The sequence below is a fragment of the Vulpes lagopus genome, chromosome 20, assembly GCF_018345385.1.
Source record: "Vulpes lagopus strain Blue_001 chromosome 20, ASM1834538v1, whole genome shotgun sequence".
Lineage (NCBI taxonomy): Eukaryota > Metazoa > Chordata > Mammalia > Carnivora > Canidae > Vulpes > Vulpes lagopus.
In genome coordinates this window covers 31,217,154-31,244,198 of record NC_054843.1, presented here as the reverse complement: position 1 = coordinate 31,244,198, position 27,045 = coordinate 31,217,154, and the positions used below count along the sequence as shown (strand labels likewise).

The 27,045-nt window shown below is 35.7% G+C and overlaps 1 protein-coding gene across 2 annotated transcripts in view; it reads left to right on the top strand.

The window, feature by feature from the left end:
• ROBO1 (roundabout guidance receptor 1) overlaps nt 1–27,045 on the top strand; it is a 1,146,492-nt gene that overhangs the window by 794,279 nt on the left and 325,168 nt on the right. For both annotated transcript variants that reach the window (XM_041735102.1, XM_041735103.1), the window contains one exon: nt 14,682–15,008. In XM_041735102.1, coding sequence (XP_041591036.1) covers nt 14,682–15,008 — 327 coding nt within the window. The remainder of the gene's footprint in view (nt 1–14,681; nt 15,009–27,045) is intronic.

The window sequence follows — 27,045 nt, the reverse complement described above, 5'->3', positions numbered from 1 at the left end:
TATCTTTGGAATTTGCAAGCCTCACTATTAAATGTCGAGGTGTTGAACGGTTTTTGTTGATTTTAGGGGGGGATCTCTCTATTTCCTGGATCTGAATGCCTGTTTCCCTTCCCAGATTAGGAAAGTTTTCAGCTAGGATTTGTTCAAATACATATTCTGGCCCTCTGTCTCTTTCGGCGCCCTCGGGAACCCCAATTAAACGTAGGTTTTTCTTCCTCAGGCTTTCATTTATTTCCCTTAATCTGTCCTCATGGTCTTTTAATTGCTTGTCTCTTTTTTCCTCAGTTTCCCTCTTTGCCATCAACTTGTCTTCTATGTCACTCACTCGTTCTTCCACCTCGTCAAGCCTCGTCGTTAGGACTTCTAGCTTGGATTGCATCTCATTTAATTGATTTTTAATTTCTGCCTGATTGGATCTAAATTCTGCAGTCATGAAGTCTCTTGAGTCCTTTATGGTTTTTTCTAGAGCCTCCAGTAGCTGTATAAGAGTGCTTCTGAATTGGCTTTCTGACATTGAATTGTAATCCAGATTTTGTAACTCTGTGGGAGAGAGGGCTGTTTCTGATTCTTTTTTTGGAGGTGAGGTTTTCCTTCTAGTCATTTTGCTCAGTGCAGAGTGGCCAAAAACAAGTTGTATTGGGAAAAGTAGAAAAAGAGAGAGAAGGAAAGAAAAGAGAAAAAGAAAAAAGAGAAAGAAGAAAAAAAAAGGGGAGAAAGAAAAAGAAAGGAGAGAAAAAAAGGGTGGGGTGGGGGAAGCAATCAGAAATCAAGAAGAAAGAAAGAAAAAACACAAAACAAAACAAAACAAAAAAACACGGGGGAGTATCTTCCGATTCTGTATACTTTAAGTCCCTTGACTTCCCCTGGACCTGGTCCGTCCAGCTGGTCTTCTGGGGGCGGGGCCTGCTGTTCTGATTCTCAGGTGTTAGCACTTGGGGGAGCTGCTCTGCCCCTGCCTGGTGCAGGGCTCAGTGGGGGCTGTTCACCCCACGAGGCCCCAGGAGGAACAACCGCAGTGGCGGGGCCAGCTCTGCAGCCCTGGAGTCAGCTCCCGCAGTAGCTCCGGGGCTCTCCGTCTGCAGGGCCTGGGGGCTCCGGGGCGGGGCCGCTGATCTGCTCAGCTCGGGGCAGGAGCGTCCTCGCTGTCCTGGGCCCTCCCGGCCTCTGCCTGTCCCGGGGGAGGCCGGATCCTGGGCTGTGTCCCGGCGCCCTGTGCTCCGGGGCCTGCGCTGTTGGATTCGCTCCCGCCCCGCAGCCCCCTCCGCGGAGCCGCCGCCCGAGCCCCTCCGAGCTGCTCCGGGCCCCGCCGAGCGCTGCAGCCCTTAGGGAGCTCGGGGCATCTCCCGGGCGCAGGTGCCTGTTAGTGTCCCCGGGAGCCCGAGGGCATCCCCGCCCTCCTGGGTCCTGCTCCACCTCCCTGCGAGCCCCTTTCCCCCGGGAAGGTTGGTGCAGCTCCTGCTCCTCCGGGACGGGGCTCTCCTGTCCTGGGGACACTCGCCCCGGCCTCAGCCCGGCTCCTCGCGGGGCCCCTCCCCCCCGGAGGCCTTTTGTGTCTTTATTTCTTTTTCCCCGTCTTCCTACCTTGATAGAAGCGCGAACTCTCTTCACTGTAGCATTCCAGCTGGTCTCTCTTTAAATCTCAGGCCGAATTCGTAGATTTTCAGGATGATCGGATGGTTTTCTAGGTAATTTGTTGAGGACAGGTGACTTGGAGACCCTGCTCTTCCGCCGTCTTGCCCCTCCCCCTTCCCATTTTCCAGTTTTATACCTTAAAGGATTAGAGAGAATTTTAAAGTATTTTAGAAGGACAACAATAAAGTACCAAAGAACTTTAAGTTACAAATGAAACAAAAAAGGAATTTAGCATTTTAAACAAGATGTCAAAACTTTTTTGGAATTACTGGAATTTTTTAAAAGACATCTTTAAAACTATTTTGAAGGTATGTATCAACTCTTAAAATTTTTTAAACACATAGGTCAACTTCCATAATGAAAATACATTAAAGAAATAATTTAATACATGGATAAGGATGTACACTGAACATTATGATACTAACCTTCAGATTTTAATAATCCTTAAAATAAATAAACTTCCCACAAGGATTGTTACACATCTGTATGATATATTGTTTGTATATTTAAAGATATATTTTTTGTAAGGTATTAGTGAAAGGGCAGAATGTTTAAAATATGTGAAAAAGTCATAGTATACTTTATGCATAAAAGCTGATAGAATAACACTGGAAAGAAAGATGTTAAAATCATACCCTTGGTGTTCTTTGTAAGCATATAGAAGTATAAATAAGTATTTAATTATTTGTTTTACTCTACACTTTCTACATTTAAAAAAAAAAAATTTATTTATTCATTCATGAGCGACAGAGAGAAAGACAGAGACACAGGCCGAGGAAGAAGCAGGCTCCATGCAGGGAGCCCGACATGGGACTCAATCCTGGGACTCCAGGATCAGGCCCTGGGCTGAAGTGGCGCTAAACTGCTGAGCCACCCAGGCTGCCCAACTTTCTACATTTTTATAATATGCCTTTTACTACCTGTTTTAATTTGTAATAGTTTCTTATTTTTTTTATTTATAGAAGTAATTTATGAAAGGAAGCCATGACATATTTTTCTGTTGATTTTTAGGTGCTTCTTTATATGTAAGTTGACTTATCAGTTGAGTAAAGTTGGGACAAGAGCTCAAGTTAAGTTATACTTCCTACTCTTGGAGCAGATTTTGAAGTTTTCATTGCTTGGCTCATTTTGACTCTGAAAATATCTACATACAATTTTTTTTTTTAATTTCTTTTTCTTTTTTTTTTTTTTTTTTTAATTTATGATAGTCACAGAGAGAGAGAGAGAGAGGCAGAGACACAGGCAGAGGGAGAAGCAGGCTCCATGCACCGGGAGCCTGATGTGGGATTCGATCCCGGGTCTCCAGGATCGCGCCCTGGGCCAAAGGCAGGCGCCAAACCGCTGCGCCACCCAGGGATCCCTCTACATACAATTTTATGCATACATGTAATACATAAAATACTTACTCAAAGGAAAATTACTCTTTATTTTTTTAAAAGATCGTAGTACATAAATTTAGTTCTTTTTTAAAAGACTTTATTTATTTATTTGAAAGAAGGAGAGAAAGCACAATCAGGTGAGAATGGCTGAGAGAAGAGAGAAACAAGCTCCCCGCTAAGCAGGGAACCCTACATGGAGCTCCATCCCAGGATGCTGGGATCATGACCTCTGCCCAGGGCAGATTCTTGGCCAGCTGAGCCTCCCAGGTGCCTCATAAATATAGTCTTTGAATTGATAAAAATTCAACCAAACAAAACACAAACGTATAATTCATTGCTCTCTATCTCAGTTCTTGTGTCAGTGCTAGCAGAAATCTAGGGCAATACCCATTTTACTGAGATACCCTACCAGTTATAGTCTGAGTAAGAAGAATATAAGCATATTTTGATCATGTAATTGGGGCTTAATTTAATAATATTAGAGGGTCTCAGAATTGCTAAAAATGGTCAAGTGTCAAGTGAAAACTCACAGAAATAATTTTCCCTGGACAGCATAGATCAGGAATTACCTTGTAATGGTATGGAAGAAGAGTAAAATAAGTAACTCTTTTTGCTTTTTAATGAGAAAAGCAACTGATACCTGTTAATTGGTTTGAAGCCATTCCCAGTCTTTGAACCCCTAGAGATCACACAAGGCATGATGGAGCAGCTATGTGCCTTAGAGTTTATGGCCTCTATGCATTTAATCTCATACACATTTTCGCCTTTCCTTGAAAGTTTATTTTCAGTCGGAGTGTTGTTTCCGCACATTCTCTGTTGCCTGCCATTTTTCATATACAACTCTTACCATTTTGTTTGCTAGTGTTTTTGTGTGCCCACAAAAAGAATTTAATGTTGTCTACAAGGTATATAAGTACTTGTACTTGTTTAAGTGCACAGTGTTACTTGTATATCACTCACATTAACTTTGCATCTTTACTAACTAAAGAGAGAGCGAGTGAGCTACCACGGGTTTTGTCTGCGCTCTTGTAGCACCAGTGTCCAGCACAGACCTGCTGCAGTGTGCATAATTAGCACATATCTGTTGAGTGGGTAAATGAATACTGAAGAGTTATCCAAAGCTGAATTTTATTTTCTCCATATTTTTTTCAAAAATTTTTGTTGGCGGGACTCCTGGGTGGCTCAGCGGTTGAGCATCTGCCTTTAGGCTCAGGGCATGATCCCAGGGATCCATGATCAAGTCCCACATCGGGCTCCCTGCATGGAGCCTGCTTCTCCCTCTGCCTGTGTCTTGGCCTCTCTCTTTGAGTCTCTAATGAATAATAAATAAAATCTTTAAAAAATTGTTGGCTTTAACACTTCTAAAACAAAAATAGTTTATTATGAAAATAACACCAGACTAGAGAAACATAGAAGGAAACAAAAACTGTCCATTTTTCAGTGGTCCCTAAGAAATCAAAGTTAAGATTTTTTTTAGATCTTTTTTTTCTAGCTCTCTTTCTCTTTCTGTCTCTTTCCTTCACTGTTTCTGCTGCTAGAGTTGTACAGTTTACATCTCTGTTAATCACTCTGTTAAGGTTTCAATGGTCTTAGAATTAATTTACTTTGAGTGGACCTAGTCTTGTTTATCCCAATGCCTTCCAGGAGGCCATGACTCTCAGAGCTCTTTTCCTCTGTGGGTGTCTGCTCCCTAGAATAGAAATAAGGATTTCCCTTAACTTCCTCTTGAACTCAGAGGTGTGCTACTGCCTCCAAGCATGGATGTTTGTACATCCTGTGTTCTAAAGTATTTACAAATACACATGAGGTATCCCATCATTTTCTTTCCATTATCTGTTCATTCATTCAACAAATGTTCATTGAGTACATGCTAAGTGTCAGGTGCTATTGTAGGCGTTGGAAATGTATAAGTATTTCAGTAATTGTGTGTTTAGTAACTAAAAATAAGTATTTCGGGCAGCCCGGGTGGCTCAGCGGTTTAGCACTGCCTTCAGCCCAGGGCCTGATCCTGGAGACCCTGGATCGAGTCCCACACCAGGCTCCCTGCATGGAGCCTGCTTCTCCCTCTGCCTGTGCCTCTGCCTCCCTCTGTGTGTGTCTCTCATGAATAAATAAATAAAATCTTTAAAAAATTTAAAAAAAATAAAAATAAGTATTTCAATATTACACATGCTTTCTAGGCAAAACTAATGGTATGGCTCTTTCCCTTTAAAATTAAATCACCATCAAAATAATGACTAAAGTTATTATATTTTCCTTTTAAGTTGCATTGACACACAGAATGATAACATGTCATATTACCACAATTAAAAATTTAAGAACTCAGGAAAAAGTGACACTATAACTCTATTCCAAAAGGAAAAAGAAAAAAAAAAAAAAGGCAACTTACCTTCAGAAGGAAAGAAACAGAAAGCAAAAAATCTCAAATCAGAAAAAATGTAGGAAAAAAAAAAGAGATGCTTTTAGAGTTAGGAGATCTGTTTTGGATTTCTTATCTTTTGGCATCAAAAGTTGTGTATGTTCCATGTCATGTATGGTGGATTTTCCCGTTAGATCAACCACACAAATAGCTTTGTTTTGCACTGATGAATTATTTACTTGACCCTGTTAGAAAATAAAGATTCCTGAGTAGATTTTAAGGTAACATTTGGAATACCCTGTAAGTTTCCTTATCTTGTAATTCAGGTGATAGAATCAGCCTCTCATTATCCATTGCTAGGTGCCCTTTAGAACGTTTAAGGTCTAAATCCAAGATACAGTGAGAGAAATAGGGTAAGTACAGGGAAGGTTAAAATGACAGTTTGCTAGTGTACAAACAAGATTCTTTCAAAGTTCTTGTTCATGTCAGAAGTACCGACTGAGTTTAAAAATAAGTGAAAGTGACTGCATTCCTACAGGGATTTCTCAGTAATCTTTTAAAAGGCTATTTTAAGTATTTTGTTTTCCAAAAGTGTAATTGTCTTTAGATAATTATCCTTAAAATTGCAATTCTATACTCCACCTCAAAGACACTAATTCACCTAGATTCAAGGGTTCTCTAAATATAGCTTAATATGACTACCTATTTAAGAAGTCAAAAGCCTTATTTTTAGTACTTTAATTGATTTTAGGTTATTGACTCAGTAAATTGTGTCTTAATGTGCATATTCTATGAAAATATAATGCAAGTCTTTAGAGAAAGAATTGATAAATACTACTTTACATAATAATTTTTAAAAACTTAATGTGGTTAACAAATTGTATTATATCCCTATTTGTTTTTACATACTTTTAATTTATGACTTAAGAATATGATGTTAAACACAAAAATAAGATTAATTTCAGGATAAAACTTTTCCCTTAGAAATTTAAATTCAGGACAGAGGAAATTTGGTAAGCAAAGTTTTTTTGTTTTTTGTTTTTTTACAGTTATAAAAGTATATTTGAGTTGTAATTTAAATAATGAAGTTTGTTCCTGTTCTGTATATTGAGATTATAGTTGGTTCAGATTTATAACCATCTGTAATTTCCATATTATATATTTAAAAAGTGAAATGTAGGTTAATGTTGATTGCAATTCATGTAATTTGTCCTAATATGTTGAAAATTGAATATATTAGGATGAACTGTGTTTACCTAGCAATAAAAAACATTGACAGGACTACCCAAATACTGTTTTACACAGTTCAGAATATCGTTCATGGGGCGCTTGGATAGCTCAGTCAGTTAGGCGTCTGCCTTTGGCTCTAGCCATGATCCCCACATCAAGTTGGGCCCCCTGCTTCAGTGGGGAGTCTGCTTTTTTCTCTTTTGCTATCTCTCTCAAATAAATAAAATCATAAAAAATATTTTGTTCAGAATTTGTCATCTGTGAAAAATGGTTCTAACAGCTGAAATAAGTTATTATATTTTCAGGCCTAACTATTTGGGTCCATTATGATAGGCAATAGTAAATAAAGAATTATTTGTGAATTTTAATACCTTAGTGTATTTATAGAAAGTTGTCTTAGGGTACCTGGGTGGCTCAGTCTGTTAAGCATCTGCTTTAGGTTTAGATTATGATCCCAGTGTCCTGGGATTGAGCCCTAGTCAGGCTCCCTGCTCAGCGGGGAGTTTGCTTCTTCCTCTCCTTCTGCCCCTATTCATGCTCTCTCTCTCTCTCTTAAATAAATAAATAAATAAATAAATAAATAAATAATATATTTTAAAGAAAATTGTCTTGAAATGTAATTATGCACCATTACAAACTTGATTTATAGGATGAACCCACCGGATTTTTGTATTTGTAATAAAAAAGAAAGATAATATTACCATTCACACAGTGATATTTTAAGTGTATTAGTGTGTCTTTCAAATTAAAGGAACACATTTAATCAATGGATCTGTATAGGATATTTTCCACAAGGAACAAAGATTCTTTATTATAAGTGGCTTTGGAGAGACTCACACTCTGATGATTTTTAGTAAAACAATAAGTTGAATGGGCTAAGTGCTTTAGTTTTATTTTGTTTTTCTTCTCTTTTGATAGATGTTTTGCTGGATTTGTGCCAGATCCTGCCAAGAACTGTGTAAATGGAAAATAATTTTGAGTTGAATTCTCAACTAAAATTAGATCCTTACTTAGTTTATAACTTTTCTTACAAATTTAGAAAAAAAAAAGTTACTGATTTCTAGTTGATAGGGATCCCAATATAATTCCAGGAGAGGGTGGAAAGTAAAATTGTAAAATTAAACAATAGTCCTTATGCCAACTTCCAAATACTGTTATCAGTGGTTCCAATCAAGGGTCAGTGTGATATCTTACTCACCAGGGATTATGCTAACCTATAAAATATAGATAGTATTTTTATACTCATTTTATAGATGAAGAAACTAACACTTAAAGAGTTAAGGAATTTATCTGAGTTTACACAGCTAACAAGTCACAGAGCTTGAATTTGAATGCAGACACACTAAATCCATTCTCTAGATTGAAAAAACTTTCCCCAGAAATGGGAAATTTTTATCCCATTTTTTTTCCCCTCACCTATACAATTTCTTCTTGGTGAACTCCAGGTAGTTAAGGTCAAGGATTTTATTTCATACTTCTTTGTGTTGCCAATGCTTAGCATAATTCTTAACACAATATATGTTCAATGTAGAGGTAAACCAATAAATAGGAGAGTGAGAAAATTTGGACCTTAAGATATGCAAATATTTTTGTTTGACATTTTACAGAAGGTAGAATTCTTCTCTTTGTATACTGATTGGAAATTTTGCTTCAAGGGCAATAGGAAGCATGAACTCAGCTAATCAACTTCAGCCCTACAATCCCTCTAGTTACAGCTCATAGTGAAATCCTCCCTGATTTGAATCTGTTGAGGCAGTTTCTGCAGCTTATGCCTTTCTGTAGCTTCTGCAATATTTGGGTCCCATGATGGAAAAGTCTGTTCTACTTAGACTCCATATTATTAAAAATGGGGGTGGGGAGCAAGCAATATTGTTTTTAAAATTTAACTTATTCTACTGTCTGTCTTTCTCATATCTTTTGGGACACAGCCATATGATATTAGATTCTATAAGAATATTACAGAAACACCAGGGATTCACTTCTAGAATTCCATTTGGACAATTTTGGTAATCATTTTAGATGATAACAGTTACCATTAATGACCTTCAGGTAATTTGAGGGATTATTCTACATTTTGGCTAAACCCCCCCCCCATCTTTAGGGAAAATTATAATCATAGGAAATTAAGATGAAACAAATACCTAAAGAAATGTCATGATTCATTAATCATGGAGTTGTTTTAATGTGTTCTGTTTCCCTTGTATTCCTATACTCTACATTATTTCAGGTGAAACTCTAAGTTTTTTCCATGGTACAGTGTGCTTTATACTTATTCCAAAAATATGTATTTGGGAAATGTGTATGACTCATTAGTGGATATTTAAGTCTACTCTGTACACAGTAATTAATGGATGATGTCTTCTTATTTTTAACAGATATCTCCTTGTAGGATGAATTTCTGACAGGAGAATTACAGGATTGGTGCCCATGATAGGATTTATGTTAATAATTGGAGGCTGTATGCTCCGTAAAATGTAAATGGAGCTTAAATAAAAAGGATAAGAGGCAAGGCTCTTTTAAGAATATAGGTGTTCTTTTTACAAATATACATTTGTTGTCAAGGCAGATATAAATCCCCCCCCCCCCCACCTAGGACAGATGTCACCAGTTGTCTATTGATATTCATTGTGCATCTGTCAAGTACTCTCTGAACTTGTTACTCTTGTGCTGTTAGTAATTTTACAAGCATTTCTGCGCTACAAGATGTTTTCATACAATATATGAGACAAATGGATATTTTAATCATTTAATGTTTTCTAATTTTAACCTGCCAAAGAATATGAAAGAGAAATTCAAATCAAAATAAGACTTTGTTAATAAAATAAATACTTTTTCACTCAATCTACTAAGAAGAAACAGACTTGAGAACGTAAACAAACAAAACCGTGAGACAAATGTTACTGCCATGCTAGTTTTTTAAAAAATGCTAGTATTATTTTAAAAAATAAAATCATATGTATAAAAAAAGAATAAAATTATCTATTTGTGTGTTTTGCATAGCTCAGTAGAATATTACCAAGATCTGTCTCTTAAATGGTTACTTGCTTGCGTGCCTGTAAAAGTGATGTTTTAAAGGGGGGAACAGTTTACGGCCAACTAGGAGTTTGGTTTCCTCATCATAAATCTCATGTGACTTTGATATATTTCCTTGAAATACTTAGCACTTACGTGTATATCTTTTTCCAGCTGCGGTTGTGTAAATATTTAGATATTTCAGTCACTCATGTTTATATTTTATCTTCCAACTGGGCAGTTGTTGAAGGAATTCTGTCCTGCCCTTTTTTTTCCGATGTTGGTCCTGCCTAAAGTCGACTGTTCTCTTCCCAAGGTTCCACCAGGATTCTTGCTGAGGGCAGCTGACATCATCATCCTTGTTCCTTACCCTTCTCTTTCTTCTTTGACGCTTCTCTTTGTCACTTATCTGTTTCCTCTTCAGAGTTTGGTTGAAACCAGGAAGTTGGTTTTACCAAGTGTGATAGAAACCTCATACCATATAACATACAAATAAATAACACATGAGCATAACTAGAATGGTGATTGTCAGATGGCTTACAGGAACTCAGAATTCATGATGGAAGAGAGAAGGTTTTTTGTGAATGAATCAAGAATATTAAATAGAGAGAGAAGTTTTGTGACCCAGTAGAGGTGAGCACTACCTGCTTTAGGGAGGAAGATGAGAGTTCCTTATTTGATCTTGGTGTACCTCTCTTGAAGTTTCCCTTTGAGAAAGTGAGTCAGCAATTATAGATACAAGATGAAAGACTTTTCCCTCAAAATATATTGGTAGAAAAAATTGGGGAACCAGTGATATTGAATGTTTTTAAAGATTTTTTTTTATGTTAAGTCATCTCTACACCTAACATGGGGCTGGAACTCATAACCCTGAGATTGAGTCTCATGTTTCACTGACTGAGCCAGCCAGGTGCCCCAGTGATACTGAATTTTTTTTAAATTTATTTATTCATGAGAGACACGCAGAGAGAGGCAGAGACACAGGCAGAGGGAGACTGGATCCTGGGACCCTGGGATCATGACCCGAGCCCAAGGCAGATGCTCAACCACTGAGCCACCCAGGTGCCCCGATACTGAATTTTAATTGTGTGAACAGTTATGTAGGAATTAAGAACTGGCGTTATAAGGCTATTTAATCAAAAATTCAAGCTCATATTTAGAGAATCGAAAATTCAAGCTCATATTTAGAGAAGATGATACCATGTAAGAAAAGCTTTGTATCTCCATTTGTTTATTATCAGATTCTTTACTGAATAAAAGGAATATGAAATCATGCAATTTAGAGTTAGGTATTCTCTGTATGCACAGGGAAAGAACAACATTTGCCACCAGGTTTGCCTGCTTCTTGTTTTTATCATCCACATTTTAAAAATAAGCAATCAAAATGAACACCTCCATTGTTGAAAACAAGAACAGGCAAAGTATGTTTCACTGTGAATTTTAACTAATTCTAGCAGCATTTATGGATTACTTGGGAAGAGCAAGGGTTTTGAATTTGACTAGGGTTGAATCCCAGCGCTGCCACCTTCCAGCTGAATGACAGCTGAGAGTCTCGCTTTCCCCATATGGACACCGGATATAACAACGCCCACTTCCTAAAGCTGTTGTTGTGATGGAGGATATGATGGATAATTAATGTTAGTTTTCTCTTTCGTTCCTTTCCTTCCAGCTTAGACTTGATAGTAAAGAATATTATAGTTTTTCTGGAGATGATGATTACCATTTATAATTTTTATTGTGGAGGTTAACCAGTTACTCATTATGAATATCACTTGGGAATTGGAAAGTTTCTTTTCTGAAAGTTAGACATGTTGAGGAATGTGAGATTTCTACATTTTTGTTATGATTTTCAAAGATATGGGTTCTATATTCAAATAACTTTTTTTGGTAAGCCTATTAATTTACTTCAGATTATTATATGCTAACAGAGTATATTTTCTCTGGAAGTGTGTTCCTCAGAAGCAAAGTTCAGTGTGATATCCTGAAAAAAGAAAACAAGAGCTTAGTAGCCAAAAAAGTTTGAGAAATGCTGCATAGAATACTTTTCTTTTGGTGCATCATAGTGTGTGTTAGCAAGGCCAAACACCCTGAGAACTGTAACTCTTTTTTTTTTTTTTTTTAATTTTTTTATTTATTTATGATAGTCACAGAGAGAGAGAGAGAGGGAGAGACACAGGCAGAGGGAGAAGCAGGCTCCATGCACCGGGAGCCTGATGTGGGATTCGATCCCGGGTCTCCAGGATCGCGCCCTGGGCTAAAGGCAGGCGCCAAACCGCTGCGCCACCCAGGGATCCCCTGTAACTCTTTTTTTGAGCAATACATATGAGCAATCTGAGGAAAGAGTATTCTGTGGAGCATTTCTGATGATTTAGCCTTTAGTAATAGAGACAACATTTTTATTTCTGAAACTCTTTTACTGAATACTGCTGTACAAACATTCTGGTGAAAACTTAGGCCTAAGTTTTCCATTCCTCAAGTCATGCTTAGCTGTGATCCAGCTATATGGGACTGTAGGTTAGGGATAGAGTCTTGAGCTACACTGTACTTTGGTGGAGCCTGGGTGATCTCCAGGTTCTGTAATTGGCTGTTACTTCCTCCATATACTCTCCCTATACAGTTCTATTCTTTCCCATAGTTTCAGTCTCTGGCTTGATTCTCATCTAAATCTCCAGCTGAGATTTTTTTTCTGAGGTTACACCTGGATATTTAGTTGGCAACATGTCATCTCCAGTTGGATATTCAGGAAGTACCCCTCCATGTTGCAGACTGAATAAATCATCTCCTCTGTCCTTCCTCTCACCATATTTCACTTTTTCATTCTCCACCTTCTTTGGGATTGCCATTCACCCACTGCTCAGTTCATAAACTCGGAATCCTCTAGCTTATGCTTCTCCTCCATCTTGTGCACTTTTCATTTCTATCTTACCCCACTTTGCCACTGATCAGGTCCTGTTGATTTTATAACTAAATATCCCTAGATTCTTTCCTCCATTTTCTCTTATGTCAAGAGAAGAAATGTTAATTGCAGTAGTTCTAAATTAGAGATATAAATCAGTCCATGCAGAGCATACAGTCAAGGAAAGGTTGAATAGATTGCATACTGGGTATAATTTATAAAATAAAGTCTTTTAATGTCTCTTTATAGAATACATGATTAGTAAGTTCAGATCATTCTACCGAAATAGGTCTTCCCCATCAGGAAGGAATGATCAGGACCTCATTCAAGTTTTCATTTATTCAACACACATTTATTGTGTACCTATAGTATGCTCAGCACTCTGCCAGGAATAAGAGAAGCAACCATGAGCAAAACCAGACCCATAGACCTTACAGAGGAATAGGAAAGACCATATTCAAAGCATCAAACAAAAAACATTAAATTGTAATTCTGATCATTCTTACCAGATGTAGCTATATAGTGCTATCTAGGCTTATAAAAGGAGCATTTGACTTTTTTTGAAAGATCTGAGAGGGCTGAGATTTGAAAGGAAAGTGGATATTAACTAGAGTAAGACCATTTTGAGCACAGACCCCATGGCAGGTGTAGGCCTGTGGCAGAGGAAGTGCATTGTATTTGTGAACTAACACAAGGTGAGGTGAAGAAAGCAGAGAAAGAAGTGGAACAGGAAGAATCTGAAGAGCTAGATAGGGGAATGAACACTTGTAGATCTTGTTAAGGACCTTATCTTAAGAGCAATGAGTTTATTTTAAGAGCCACTGAAGTAGGGGAGAACCCAGATTGTATTTGCATTTCAAAGCCTTCATGTGGCTACGCTGAAGTGAAGCAGTTTAATTTATTTATTCATGAGAAACACGGAGAGAGAGGCAGAGAGCGAAGCAGATTGCATGCAGGGAGCCCAATGTGGGACTCCATCCTGCGACTCCAGGATCACGCCCTCAGCCAAAGGCAGGCGCTCAACCGCTGAGCCACCCAGGCATTCCCTGAAGTGAAGTAGTTTAAGAGCTTTCCTAAATCCGGGTAGGAATTGATAGTAGTTTGACCTGGTAACTAGCTGTAGAGATGGAGATGAGTAGATTGATTTTAGAAATATCGGGGAGGAGGAGAGGAAAGAAAGGGAGGTGTCAAGGAAGCTTGGTTTCTACTTTGCATTATTCATTGAGATTGGATGACCAGATAAGAACAAGGTTTGGGGCTCAATTAAATTAAGCCTTGGGCTGTTGCATTTGAGAAATCTTGAAGAAATTTATGTATTAAATTTATCTATGGCAGCAATAGGTTAGGAATATTAAAAAATATGGTAGGAATATTAAAAAATATGCATCTTGATCCCCATTTTAGAAGTTATAATCTCATTGGAGAAAATAAGGTACGGACACAGGAAATATTAAATGACACATATTTAAATGACTTCAAATATGATGCAATACAGAATATACTCCCTTACCCAATATCCTTTTTCCTTTTATAATATATTTAATTATTTAAACTCAATTATATAACATTTCATCTGTGAAGTATGTTAAATATTAACATGTAACTGTTGGTAACTAATGAAATTAATTTATTAATTTAAACTCTCGGAAAGTGTATACACACATTGCACTTTTACTATTTAGGAAGATATAAAAATCTATATAAAGAGCAGTTTTACCGTATATTTGAATATGATGTTCATTAGAATAGGTGTTTTTTTTTTTTTAAGTGTTGATAGATGTTAGTTACAAAGGAGATTCTAAGAAGCCATGCTATTACTTGTAATGCTCTACACTTCTCTCACACATTCCTCTGCAAAAACAGGCATGTATGTGGTAAATATAGATGGGGTAATGGGTTCTGAAAGGCTTTGTGGACAAGGGATTTGAAGAACAGATGGGATGTGTAGGCCAAGTTTAAGTGGGAGTGAATTCTAAGTGGAGGGTCAAAAGGATTCAAGAATTGGAAGGTGTGTTGAGGTGGACACCAGAAGGATTAATTAGTAGATAGAGTTAAGAGGGTAGTCAGTATTATGCCCTGTTTACATAGCAGTGCTGAAGCCTTGGCTTCTGAAATAAGACTTTTAATTGTTTCCGTGTGATAATACAAAGCTATTTCATCAATTCTTCTGCAGGCTCCCGTCTCCGTCAGGAAGATTTTCCACCTCGCATTGTTGAACACCCTTCAGACCTAATTGTGTCAAAAGGAGAACCTGCAACTCTGAACTGTAAAGCTGAAGGCCGCCCCACGCCCACCATTGAATGGTACAAAGGTGGGGAGAGAGTGGAGACAGACAAAGATGACCCTCGCTCACACCGAATGTTGCTGCCAAGTGGATCTTTATTTTTCTTACGTATAGTACATGGACGAAAAAGTAGGCCTGATGAAGGGGTCTATGTCTGTGTAGCAAGGAATTACCTCGGAGAGGCTGTGAGCCATAATGCATCGCTGGAGGTGGCTAGTAAGTAAAATGGGCTTTTGGCTTTTGCAGCAGGAATAGTACAGTGGGATCATTTGCCTGGAGGATGGTAATCAAAAGTCAAACAGGTATCCTAGGCTTTACTTGAGGAAAATTTCTAGCTTTCTGTATGATGAATACAATTCTCCACCTATTTGATTTTTTTTCTTTAATATTTCTCATTGTAGCTAGTTGTTCAAGCTAATTTGGGATTTGCACATAGTTGTTGAACCATTTTACCATTTGGATTTGGAGCTGCTTTCTTTTAAGCATTTTCACTGAAATTGATCTTTTCTAAAAAATTGATTTATCCTTTTTTGTTACTTTTAAATATATTGAATACAAGCATATTTCTGTAAAAAAGAATAGCATGAGGTATTTTTCATTTGTCTTCATTTGGAGAAATACTTTCAACTGGTAGTGTAAGATACGGTTTTAAATGGATTCTAATTTTTAGACATACATTACACTTTTGGTACAGCTATGGGTAGAGAAATGTATGTCTATGCCTCATACTTTATTATCTTGGCTATTGTAGTGTGCTCTTGGAGGAAAACCTGTGTACGTAATCCTCAAGTAGCTGATGGTTTAGTTTATTTACAGAAACACCAAATGCAGTTAATTTGCAATTACCTCAAGAAGGTTCTATCAACTAATGATTAAATTGTTATAGCTAGAGTCTGGTGTGTAATGTATTTAAATACAAATTGGGATTCTCTTATTTTCAATAAACATTCAAGAGGTAGCCAGAAAGTTTCATTTGTTTGGAAGAATCATTCTGTGTATTAAATGTACAATTGAGAATTGCATAGGGATTGGAAAGACAAGTGAAATTTAGATCTCTAATTTGTTTTACATAAAATTATAGGTGAAACTGCATACATAACTATGTAGTTATGTATATATAATGCTTTCTAAGATGATTGATATTTTGATATAATTTATGTTCAAAATTTTAACTATATATTCAGCTTCATAAACTCTAACATCATCTCTGACATTCAACTAGAACTTGAATATATAGATCCACAGATAGTTATGCAATATAGACAGGAAAGGAATTTAAAGACAGATTTCCCAACTTAATAAGATTATTAATGTGGGATAAGTTTCTCAAGAATTTAGATAAGTTGATTACACTTATAGAACCATGTAGTAAACAGAATGCCAAAGATGTCTAACATGAACATAAAATTAATTAGAAAAAATGAGAGCAACCATTTAAAACTGTGTCAGAAGTAGCGACTCACATTTTTAAATCATTTACTTGAAACTCAATTTATATTTCTAATCAAATTTAATTGATTTGTAAGCTTATTGTATTGTACTTTCTTGTATTGCCTTGATTCTCAGTGAAAATCTTAGAACTATGTAACTGAGATGTATAAAAGCTATAATCACGGAGTAGGCTACTTTTCTTTTTCTTGTTTCTTTTTTTTGCACAAATTTAAATGTGCAGGCAAAAAGTTTAACTGTTTTCATAAGAGGATGTATATATTTTGATACAGTCTTCTTTCAGGTTATGATATTAATACCTTTCTACCTTTTGACGTGTTTATATTTAAGAATACTTATTCCCTGTGGAGGTAAAATTAAGTTAACATTTGAAAACAGATATAAAGAATCAAGAAAGGTGGTGTAGATGACCTAGGCCAACTCTTATTGTTGGGAGATAAGAAACTGAAGATTAGAAGGAAAAGCAGATTAATTATTTATTCTCTGAAATTATTTCTTATGAATGAAGTGTGTACTGATAGAAATATATATCTTAAGATCATACTGTGTTTCTGCGGTATTTCTTACTCTACTTGCATTCTGATCATTGCCAGAGTTTATAGAAAAGGTTACAGACTTGAATAGAATATCTAAATGCTTACCCTCTAGATCTTGCCTCAAAACTCCTTTAGTTTTACTTTAGATGATCAAGATACCCTTAATGCACTGGGGATTTAGAGAGCTGTGTTTTTCTAATCTGGCACTTGTGTGGCTATTTTAAAAGATATTATTAATTTCCAGTTAAATTCTTTTCTTTTTTTTTTTTTTTTTTTTTTTTTTTATTTTTTTTTTTTTTTTTTTTTTTTATTTTTTTTTTATTTTTTTTTAATTTTTTTTTTTTTTATTTTTTTTTTTTATTTTTTTTTTTTATTTTTTATTTTTTTTTTTTATTTTTTTTTTTAAATTCTTTTCTAAGCAAGACATTCCATTACCTTGTGAGTTCATTATGGGAAATGCTTTTCCAGTCTTAGTCAACAAATATACCTTCAAGGAATTGAAACCAGACATAAAATCATTATATTACTTGTACCAGTAAAATATTCAAATACATAGTCCCTAAATGGATAAGTCACAAATTTTAGTGTGATATTTCTCAGTATGTCTCCAAAATGTTTCAAGTTCCAGATTAAAGAGAATATTATAATTTATAGAATCTAGTTAAAGTGCTTTAAACAATACTTTAAGATCATATTCATTAACAATTCAAATATGTAGAAAGGCAGACTGTATAGGTATCATATATTTAGCAAATATATTTTGATATTTAACAAGGATAGTTTGATAATAAAAATTTTTATTAGTGATAATAATTATTTTAAACCCTGAAAAAAGTTTGAGTATTGTTTGTATTGCAATTTTTATACCTGTTTAATTGTGATAATTAACAGCATGTTTTTATTTGGGTAAACTGTATTATTTTGTACCATAAATTATGTGGGGGAAAAAAATAAGTGCTCTGCAGCTAAAATGGGTTTTGTGTGTTTAAAAAATTATTTACTAAATTCAAGTTTCAGTACACTACATATAGATATGTAGTGATATAGTTCACATACATTTCAGTTACTTATTTTAGGCAATAGTGACTGTTAAGTTACCATTTTAAAATATGTTTGTGTCCTAAAATGGAAAGTTGCCTTTTGTAAGTTATGAACAACCAAGTTGTGTGGGTATTTGGGAGGTAGGGGGCAGGGGTGGAAGTCCAGGGAAACATGGGCCATACTTGCTATGGTAGGTTAGTATGCTATGCTATGCTATAGGTTAAATCTGTGAAGTACTATTATAGTTTGGTTTTATTTTTTCTTGGAGAATATTCTACCTTTTTTTTTTTTTTCACATTTTCTTAGTTTAGGTACGGTAAGTTCAATAAGAACTATTCTTATTCTTACCAAAGACACAGGAAGACAAAGATTGCATCTAATTTCTCAGTGACAGTGTAGCCAAAAGTAATAGCATTAACAAAAGTGTCTAGAGGAAAAAAAAAAAAAAGTGTCTAGAGGCAACACAGATTTCACAGCACAGTTGTTGGTAATGTTTTTAAAAACATTTATCTGTGTTTTGTTTGCATTTAAACCAAGTTTTACAGCTGTAACAACAACTGCATTTCTCAGTTCCTAACAATTGTCAATCTCTCAAACACTAAAAAAAAAAGATATTGAATGTCATTGAAAATCTTTGTTTCTGTACAGAAGTGATAATAATCATGTCTTTTGTGTTTTTAACATTTATTCAAGTTTAGAAAGTACACCAAAAGGATTGCATTTATTGGTAATTTTTAGAATTGTTTATTTTTATTTTTATTTCAGTCCCAATTATAACCAGGTTTAGACCCAGTGAAAAGCACTGGTCGGCCTTTTGGTGCCGATCCTTACCACGTAGTAAAAGCTGTATTCCTTGTTCTTGAAAACTCAGTTTCGATGCAGTTAAAAAGTTATCTCACACAATTATAAAGTCCAAAAATTGGAATGCTAAGAAATATATGATGATCCCTTTATGAAAGTTTCCTGGAAGTTTTAGACATTTATCTTTGTAAAGGAAAAGAACTTTTAATCACAGATGTTATTTCTTTAGTTTTTTTTTTTAATTCTTATTTTTCTTTGCAAACCTAGAATGATATATCTTGATGGGGACATTAAATTGGAAATTTAATTTCTCACTGTTTCTAAGATTTATGAAAACTTCACTCTATCTAATTCAGTTGCAAACTAAACTTTCTAAAACCGTCTTGCAAGTGGTATTGTCTTGTTTGTCTTGTATTAGCTCTATTCAAGAGTCTACTAAACATCTAGGAAAATATTTAATGGGTCCATTCTCCATTCTCCTGTACCCAACATTATCACTTACTAAATTTAGAACTCTATTTTGTGCCTGGAACAAATTGATAGCACAGTTCTTAGACACAACTTATATTTAATAAGTAATTTGATCTTGGGTAATTGCATTGAATTTTGACGAAAATTAATCTGAACCTTGACCCTCATGCTTTCCATTGTAGAACATGGCCATCTACGTCATCTGCTAAGCAGTGCACAGTTAGCATATGGCTATTTGTTTCCTATTTAAGCTGTTTTCTCTTGAGGGAAAGAAATTCCCTTCAGACTAGGCAGACATCTGCTAGCTGTCTTAGCAGCAAAACCAGGGAACTATCTTTCCTGGGGAAAAAAAAAAAAAAAGAATTGTCCAATTAATCAAAGATTAGGTCTTCCATGGTTTTATTTACTGGGGTACATTTTAATAGTAATTACTTTGGGGGTAAATGTTTATATTTTGAAGTAAAATTTTCCCACCCCTTTCAATATATTATGATCTTTTGTTGTTATTATTATTAAATAATACTTATCAGAGTGATTTAGAATTTAATTGATCCAAGTTTCCTCCTTTGGGTAAAATGACAAAGCAAACTGACTATGGATACTAAGTAACCATGTGTTTACCTAGGTACAATAGATTGTATTCCTAAAATCTGGACCTTGGAAGATGGAAGGATTACTCTTTGAGATGGAATGGTCAGATGAGCAGGTGGAAGTAGAATATGCTATTATATTTTAAAATATTGATTGATTGTGTGCACACACATAATCAATCTGACCTCTGTTATGGTCAGGCACTAGAATTATTTATAGTTTATATGCACACACACACACACACACACACACACACGTACATTGTTCCCTGATAGACTTTTTATCTTAGAAGTTGAATTTGCTTTATATTGCATACTTAAAAATACTGTTTTTCTATTTAATTTGTTTTATTTTTTTAACTTATCATTTTCAAGTGCTATCACCACATTCTAAAACCTTTCTTATATCTCATTTTTGTTTTTGGTATTCAAGGGAAGAATGTTAAAGAGTCATTTAGTTTACTGACTTAAAATCTTTCCACTTCCTGATACAGTTATATCCTAAAGTGAACTGATTCTTTGTTCCAAAATGGATTCATGATTAAATTAAGTTATGTATATAAGGTGTGTAGCACAGTAACTGGTGCATAATTATAAATCATGAACTATAAATCATGAATTTAATTTTGGTGCTGTTATTTTCATTACTTTTTTCCTCTTATATCTTTCCATCAAACACCAAAATTATTTTTTTAGGAAGGGGATCTGATTCTTATGACTTGGAAAATGAACTCACTTCATTTTAAATTTAAAGATAAGCATGTTAATATACTAAAACATAAGTATGATGCTTCAATAATTTATTTTTCTTAAATTAATTCCCGATTAAGTAAAAAATGTGTTGAATATATTAAATTCCACCTTGAATTGAAATCAATGGTATGAGACTTTTGCTCTTACCTTAAAATCCTTAGTGCTAATGTAGGACATGCCATAATGCTGATTCAAATCTTTTTTATTTCAAGGACAAGTGAAAGAATTCAGTGTTACAACTTTTACAGTTGATATAGCATTCATATTTTTTCTAATTAAATTTGTGTACTTACTTAAGTAAAGAGGCAGCATTGCTAAGTTCTATGACATGATTATGGTTACTAAATACTTGAGTTTTTACTATCAGTTGAATAATACTCTTTTATTGTTGCCTGTCTTAATCTGCTTGTGCAACTATAACAAGAATACCTTGTACTGAGTGACTTAAACAACAAACATTAATGTCTCACAGTTCTGGAGGCTGGGAAGTTGGAGATCAGGGTGCCAACATGATTAGATTCTGGGGAGAGTTCTTTCTTGGTTTCCCCCCATGGTAGAGAGAGAGCTCTGGGGTTTTTTCCCTGTGTAAAGACACAGTCCTATCATACGGGCTTTACCCCCATGAATTCATCAAACCCAAATTACCATCCCAAGTCCCCATCTCCAAATACCATCATCTCATTGGGGATTAAGACTTAAACAAACAAATTTGTGGGTTGGTGGAGAGACACAAACATTTAGTCCATAGCTGCCTTTGATGATTATTTTTAGATTCTTGTTTTTGGATTTATAGTTATTTTATCATATTAGGTAACTGAGAAATAAAAATCAGAAAATCAGGGGGTAAAGTTATGTAATCTCCATGATGTAAGTAGCAGGTCATCTTGTTGCATCGAGATGTGGGGCTTAAATGGTGTTGTAAATCAAGTATAGACACATTATACCTTCAATATGAATATAGGATTGGGGGATTTCTTTATTTGTTGAGAAAAGTGAAAGCAGCATCCTTTAGTTACTACATTAAGAGAGAAGATAGTGGTCATTCTCTTTTAAAAGAACATAAAAATATTTTCTCCCTTCTCTCCCTTTTGGTTTTATCTTTACAAAGAGTATTTAATATGAATAGGAAGGCAGAAACCTATATTTCATAATCCATGTGAGAGATGACAGTGACGATGGGTAAAAGGGAAAATTTGAATCTCAGTGGGCATCTTGTTAGAAGAGGGCAAAGCTTGCTGACTATTTGAGTGTGCTATTAGGGGAGTTGGCTGTGTTAGAGAATATACTATTTATTCATAGATAACCAACAGGTTATATTTTATCTTAAAACCACTGCTAGTTAAACACAGCTGAAGGCACATGTTCAGTAGACTTCAGTAAACTTTTTGTGTTTTCTTCTTTTTTTTTTTTTTAAAACTTTTTTTTATTATTTATTTATGATAGTCACAGAGAGAGAGAGAGAGGCAGAGACATAGGCAGAGGGAGAAGCAGGCTCCATGCACCGGGAGCCGGATGTGGGATTCGATCCTGAGTCTCCAGGATCGCGCCCTGGGCCAAAGGCAGGCGCCGAACCGCTGCGCCACCCAGGGATCCCGTGTTTTCTTCTTTATCTCACATACCTGTTATATATTAATCTTTAGTAGATTTGTAGAAAGGCCTTAAGAGTAGAGGCACATTATGCATTTCTTTTCTTTACTCCCAATCACAGGTTAAGGAATGTGAATAATAAGCTTACAGAGATCACTTCTGTGTAACTTCAGCAAATTGTGTTTCATTTGTGATAATACATACATGTTCTTGTAATCTCATTATTCAGAGTTAACTACTGTTGAAAGATGAGTAGATATCATTTTAGATACCCTAAAGTCCCTATATGTGCTCTGAGGAAAACTATTCACTGAACCTTATTCAGTATTAGGTGGCCAAAAAAGGCATTGGGTATCTTGGAACACATCTGTGTCATAAAGACTAATTGGAAAAGTTTAGTTCTTTAGATTGGATGATACAAAACAACTTCCTTCTGCCGAATATTACTAAGATACACTATCCTGGACAAGATTCAATCCAGTAATTCTGGGGTTAAAGGTTACATATACTATTACCAGTCTCATGAGCCACTCCTTTTATTTTCTCAAAAAGTAGATGGTGGTCATTTGTGCTGAAAAATACTAAGATGATTATTTCAATGCTAGTTGATACTTAGATATAAAGCTCCTTGATGCTTCCAGAAAATCAATTCAGTATTTAGTTATTTATGGGAAATTCTTGGCAGTGTCTCCTCCTTTCAACAGTACTTTCTGTAAAAAATATTCAAATAACAAGATAGATCTGGTTACTTCTCAAATCTTATCATCACTCCTCCTTTTAATCTTCCTAATTTACTTATGACTTACATGCTAGAAGTCTTTCCCACGTACACAGAACAACTTCAGAATCATTTGTATATATTTTAAAATGAGTGACAAATTTAATAAAACATACCTAAACCTTCTTAGTAGAATTAATTTTAAGAATTTTTATTTTTATTTTCATTATTTTTTAAGTAGGCTCCATGCTTGTGTGGAGCCCAATGCAGGGCTTGACCTCACCACCCTGAGATCAAGACTCAAGCTAAGATCAAGAGTTAGATACTCAAATGACTGAGTCACTCAGGCATCCCTAATTTTGTTTTTTATTTATTTATTTTTTAAAGATTTTAAAATTTATTCATTCATGAGAGACACAGAGAGAGTGGCAGACACATAGGCAGAAGAAGAAGAGGTTCCTTGCAAGGGAGCCTGATGCAGGCGTCGATTCCTGGACCCCAGGATCACGCCCTGAGCCAAAGGCAGACACTCAATTGCTGAGCCACCCAGGCATCCCAGGCATCCCTAATTTTAATTAATATATTATAAATTAGCTTAAGCTGTCATAAATTATCAATTTATTTTGTCAGGTTAGAATAAAATACTATTGAATGTTTTGGTGGGTATTAATGTTCTGTTTCTTTGTTACTCAAAATGGGCACTTAAAATGTTGTTTTTAAAGCTGGAAATTAAATAAATATGTAAAGAATACCAAAATATAGTTTATCCAAAAAACATTGTGTTTTTTTTCCCCTCCAAAGTAACTCTTTCTAGATATTCTACTTAGTTGTAGCTATTCAGTGGTGAACAAAAAAGAAGTGGTTTCTGCCTTCATGGAAATTACAATACAATGGGTAGAAGGAATGAGGACAGAAAATAAGCAACTACCATAGCTTTATGGTTAAAAATGGTGACAAGTGCCAGGAAGGATTGGGGCCAAGTGATAACTGAAATACAAGATGTGACCAAGACACAGAGTAAAAGAAAAAGCATTTCAGGCAGAAGAACAGTACATCTAAGAGGCCATGAGAAAATGAAAGACTTGGGCATATTTGGGAAAATGAAATGGTTGGTATGGCATATGAGAAAGGAAGACAGCTATGGAGATAGGTGGGGTCTAGATCATGCAGGATTCTGTTACCAGGTTAGTAATGTTGGATTATATGTTCAGTGCAATGAGAACCGCAGAAGGTTTTGGGACAATGGTGGAGGTGACATGACGTGATTTATACTTAAAAAATGTCATTCATGTAATACTTCATACTCTCTATATGCATAGAGAATGAGTTGCAGAATGCCTGGGGGAAACCGGTTAGGAAACTCCTGCAGTATTCCAGACAGAAGATGATGCTAGTGAAGCACTTGGTAGTCATGTAGGTGAAGAGCAAAGCAAGGAATAGATTTGAATATTGAAGACTTGGCTTAATTCTGAAGCGTTAGACAGTAGAGGTTGAAATTTTGCCAGAGATACAATTATTGGTGATGGCAAAGTTAAGGTCAAGTCTATGACCATGCAGAAGGGATTGAGCCTTTGAATTAGGTGGTGTAATCTTTGGGTGACTAATAGAGTTCAGAGTGCTGCAGCCTATTACAATCCCAAGAAATTGTATTTTCCTCTTGTTTCTCAGCCTGCAATATGCTTGCTTTCTTGTTCCATTGGTCATTACTTTACAGTCATCTCAAGAGTCATCTCCTCTGGAACCATGCCATTATCCAAGGGTCTAGTACCATTCCTGGCACATTGCAAGTGAAGTGATAGAATGTGTAACTCAGAAGCGCTTTATTCCATGTGTGATAAACATGATAAAGTGTCATAATGCTACTTCAAGGAACAGTCTAATCTACTCTTTTTGCTCATTCCCCACCCAATCTCTTTGTAAAGTCAAACAGTTCACATGTCTCCAACACTCGTTTGAAAGCAGAGTGCTTAGAATGCAGTCATCAGGTGCTGTTTCCCTGGGAGCTCTTTTTTCTTTCAAGGTTCTGGAATATTTAAGAAGCTCTTCTGGGGATAACATTACTCAGGAAATTGAGCAGTACCCAAAGGGGTTTTCTGAAGTTCCCTGGAGAAAGTCTACAAATTCAGAATAATACCTAAGTATCTTTACTTTCTCTGTTTCTTCCTGGATAGGGAAAAAATACACAAAATAAGTATCCCCCCCCCCTTTTTTTTTGCAGATTTTATTTATTCATGAGAGACACAGGCAGAGGGAGAAGCAGGTTTCCTCTGGGGAACCTGATAGGGACTCCATCCCAAGACCCTGGGATCATGACCTGGGCCAAAGGCAGATGCTCAACCACTGAGCCAGGTGCCCCCAAAATAAGTATTCTATAACAGAATTATTTGTATTCTTGTACTTTACCAGTACCTCTTGTTACTTTACCAGTAACCTATATTCCACTTAAAGCTATTATCATAGTCCAGTAGACTTATATTTAATGAAACAAATTTGATGAAAAATCAAAGGGAAGTTGTTACAGCATGGTAATGTTTTAAATTTATTACAATCTTAGGCTTTTTTCTGTGGTTAATGATTTTTTAAACACTTAGTTATAATTAATATGTAAAAACCAGTGGAAATCTAGACACTGCAATAAGTAGGCAAGATATAGATAAGAAAGGGAAGAAACCCACATGGATAGTAATGTGGTTAGCCACGTGAGGGAAGCAAACTGTAGTGAGGGAAGGATTGAGCTGGCTACAGGCAGCAGCTGGAGGCTTCTGCTCAAAATGTGGTTGGGGACCAATAGCATTGGCTTTACCTGGAAGCAAGTTAGATATGCTGAATCAGACCCTGTATTTAACAATATTACAATTTAACTCATGCTAATTCAAACTGGAGAAGCAGTGGGATACATTGTGCTAAACTGGAGTTCACAGACCCCTGCTCATCCCCTAGAAGCAGTTAAGAACATGATTTTTGGTGGGTTGAATTACCCTGGGTTTCTAAACAGGAGTGAGGGCAGGGGAAAGTGGTGAAGGATATGTAGGAGACTAGTAGAGATAGCAAGGGAGGGGCAGAGATGGAGAGAGGGAATTGCAGAGAAAGAAAAACACGGGAGGACAGAGAGGGAGACATATCCAGAGAAACAGAGAAACTCAGAGACAGAGAGAGAGGGAGAGGGGATAAGGGAGAGCAAGACAGACAAGGGGAAAGGGAGAGATGCAGACAGAAGAAAGGTAGAGAAAATATATGCTGGGCAGTGGGGGTGGGGTAGTTATGGTAAGGATTGAATTTAGAAGAGTAGAGAGATAAAGTAGCCTGAAAGGAGAAGGAAAACAATGTTTACTATGTGTGAATATTTACAGATAGTGGCATATTAATCAAAGAACAGGATACTCAAAACTTTATCAGTATCCACAACATTGTTTATCAAGAAAAGTAATACATGAACTATATCTTTGGTGTTTTTTGTAAATTCATGGAAGGCTTTATTTACCTAACATAATCCAGAAGTGAAATGCTGTGTGTGTGTGTGTGTGTGTGTGTGTGTCTGTTTTACTTTACATTTTCTGAAATGAAAACTATAGAAAAACTGTAATTTATTAATAAATTAGAACCGTGCTGGAAGGGTCATTTGGAAGTCATTTACTCTGCTCCTCTGACTTTTAGTTTAAATTATCTAAAGATCATTTGTTCGGAGCCAAAGATTATCTAGCCTCTATCATCAGTACCCCTTACATGCATCAGCATATGTTAACACAAAGTTATTACTTTAATTTACTTAAACCCTACGCTGTGGAAGTCTTTCTTTTTATATGCTAAGTGATAATAGATAAGCCATTTTTTAATATAGCAGCTCATATGTTTGAAGATAGTTATTAAGTGGAGACTAATTTTTAATAAATTATATCTGATGTTTAATTTAGGTTTCTGAGTATAAGACACTTTCTAATCTCAGTCTCTTAGTATTTCCGAAATGGAAATTGTAGCTTTAGTAACATTTTAAGTCATATTTAACCTAAGGTCTAAATTTAGGTTTAATAGCACCTGTGACATTTTATACTTGTCAAGAGAAATAAAAGTTTATGACCAAGTTATTTAGTATGCCTGAGTGGGGACACTTTTAATTTTATGAAGTAAATGATGGAGTAAAACTTAGAAGAAAAGCCAAGAAGTTAAAAAGAAAATGGGAAAGAACATCCTTTCCCCCTAGGATTTATATTCTTTCTCAATCTCTCCCTCTCCATCACCCTGTATCTCTTTACCACATAATACTGTACTTTATCTAGATTGAGTCACATTAAGTTACCATTTTATCAGAT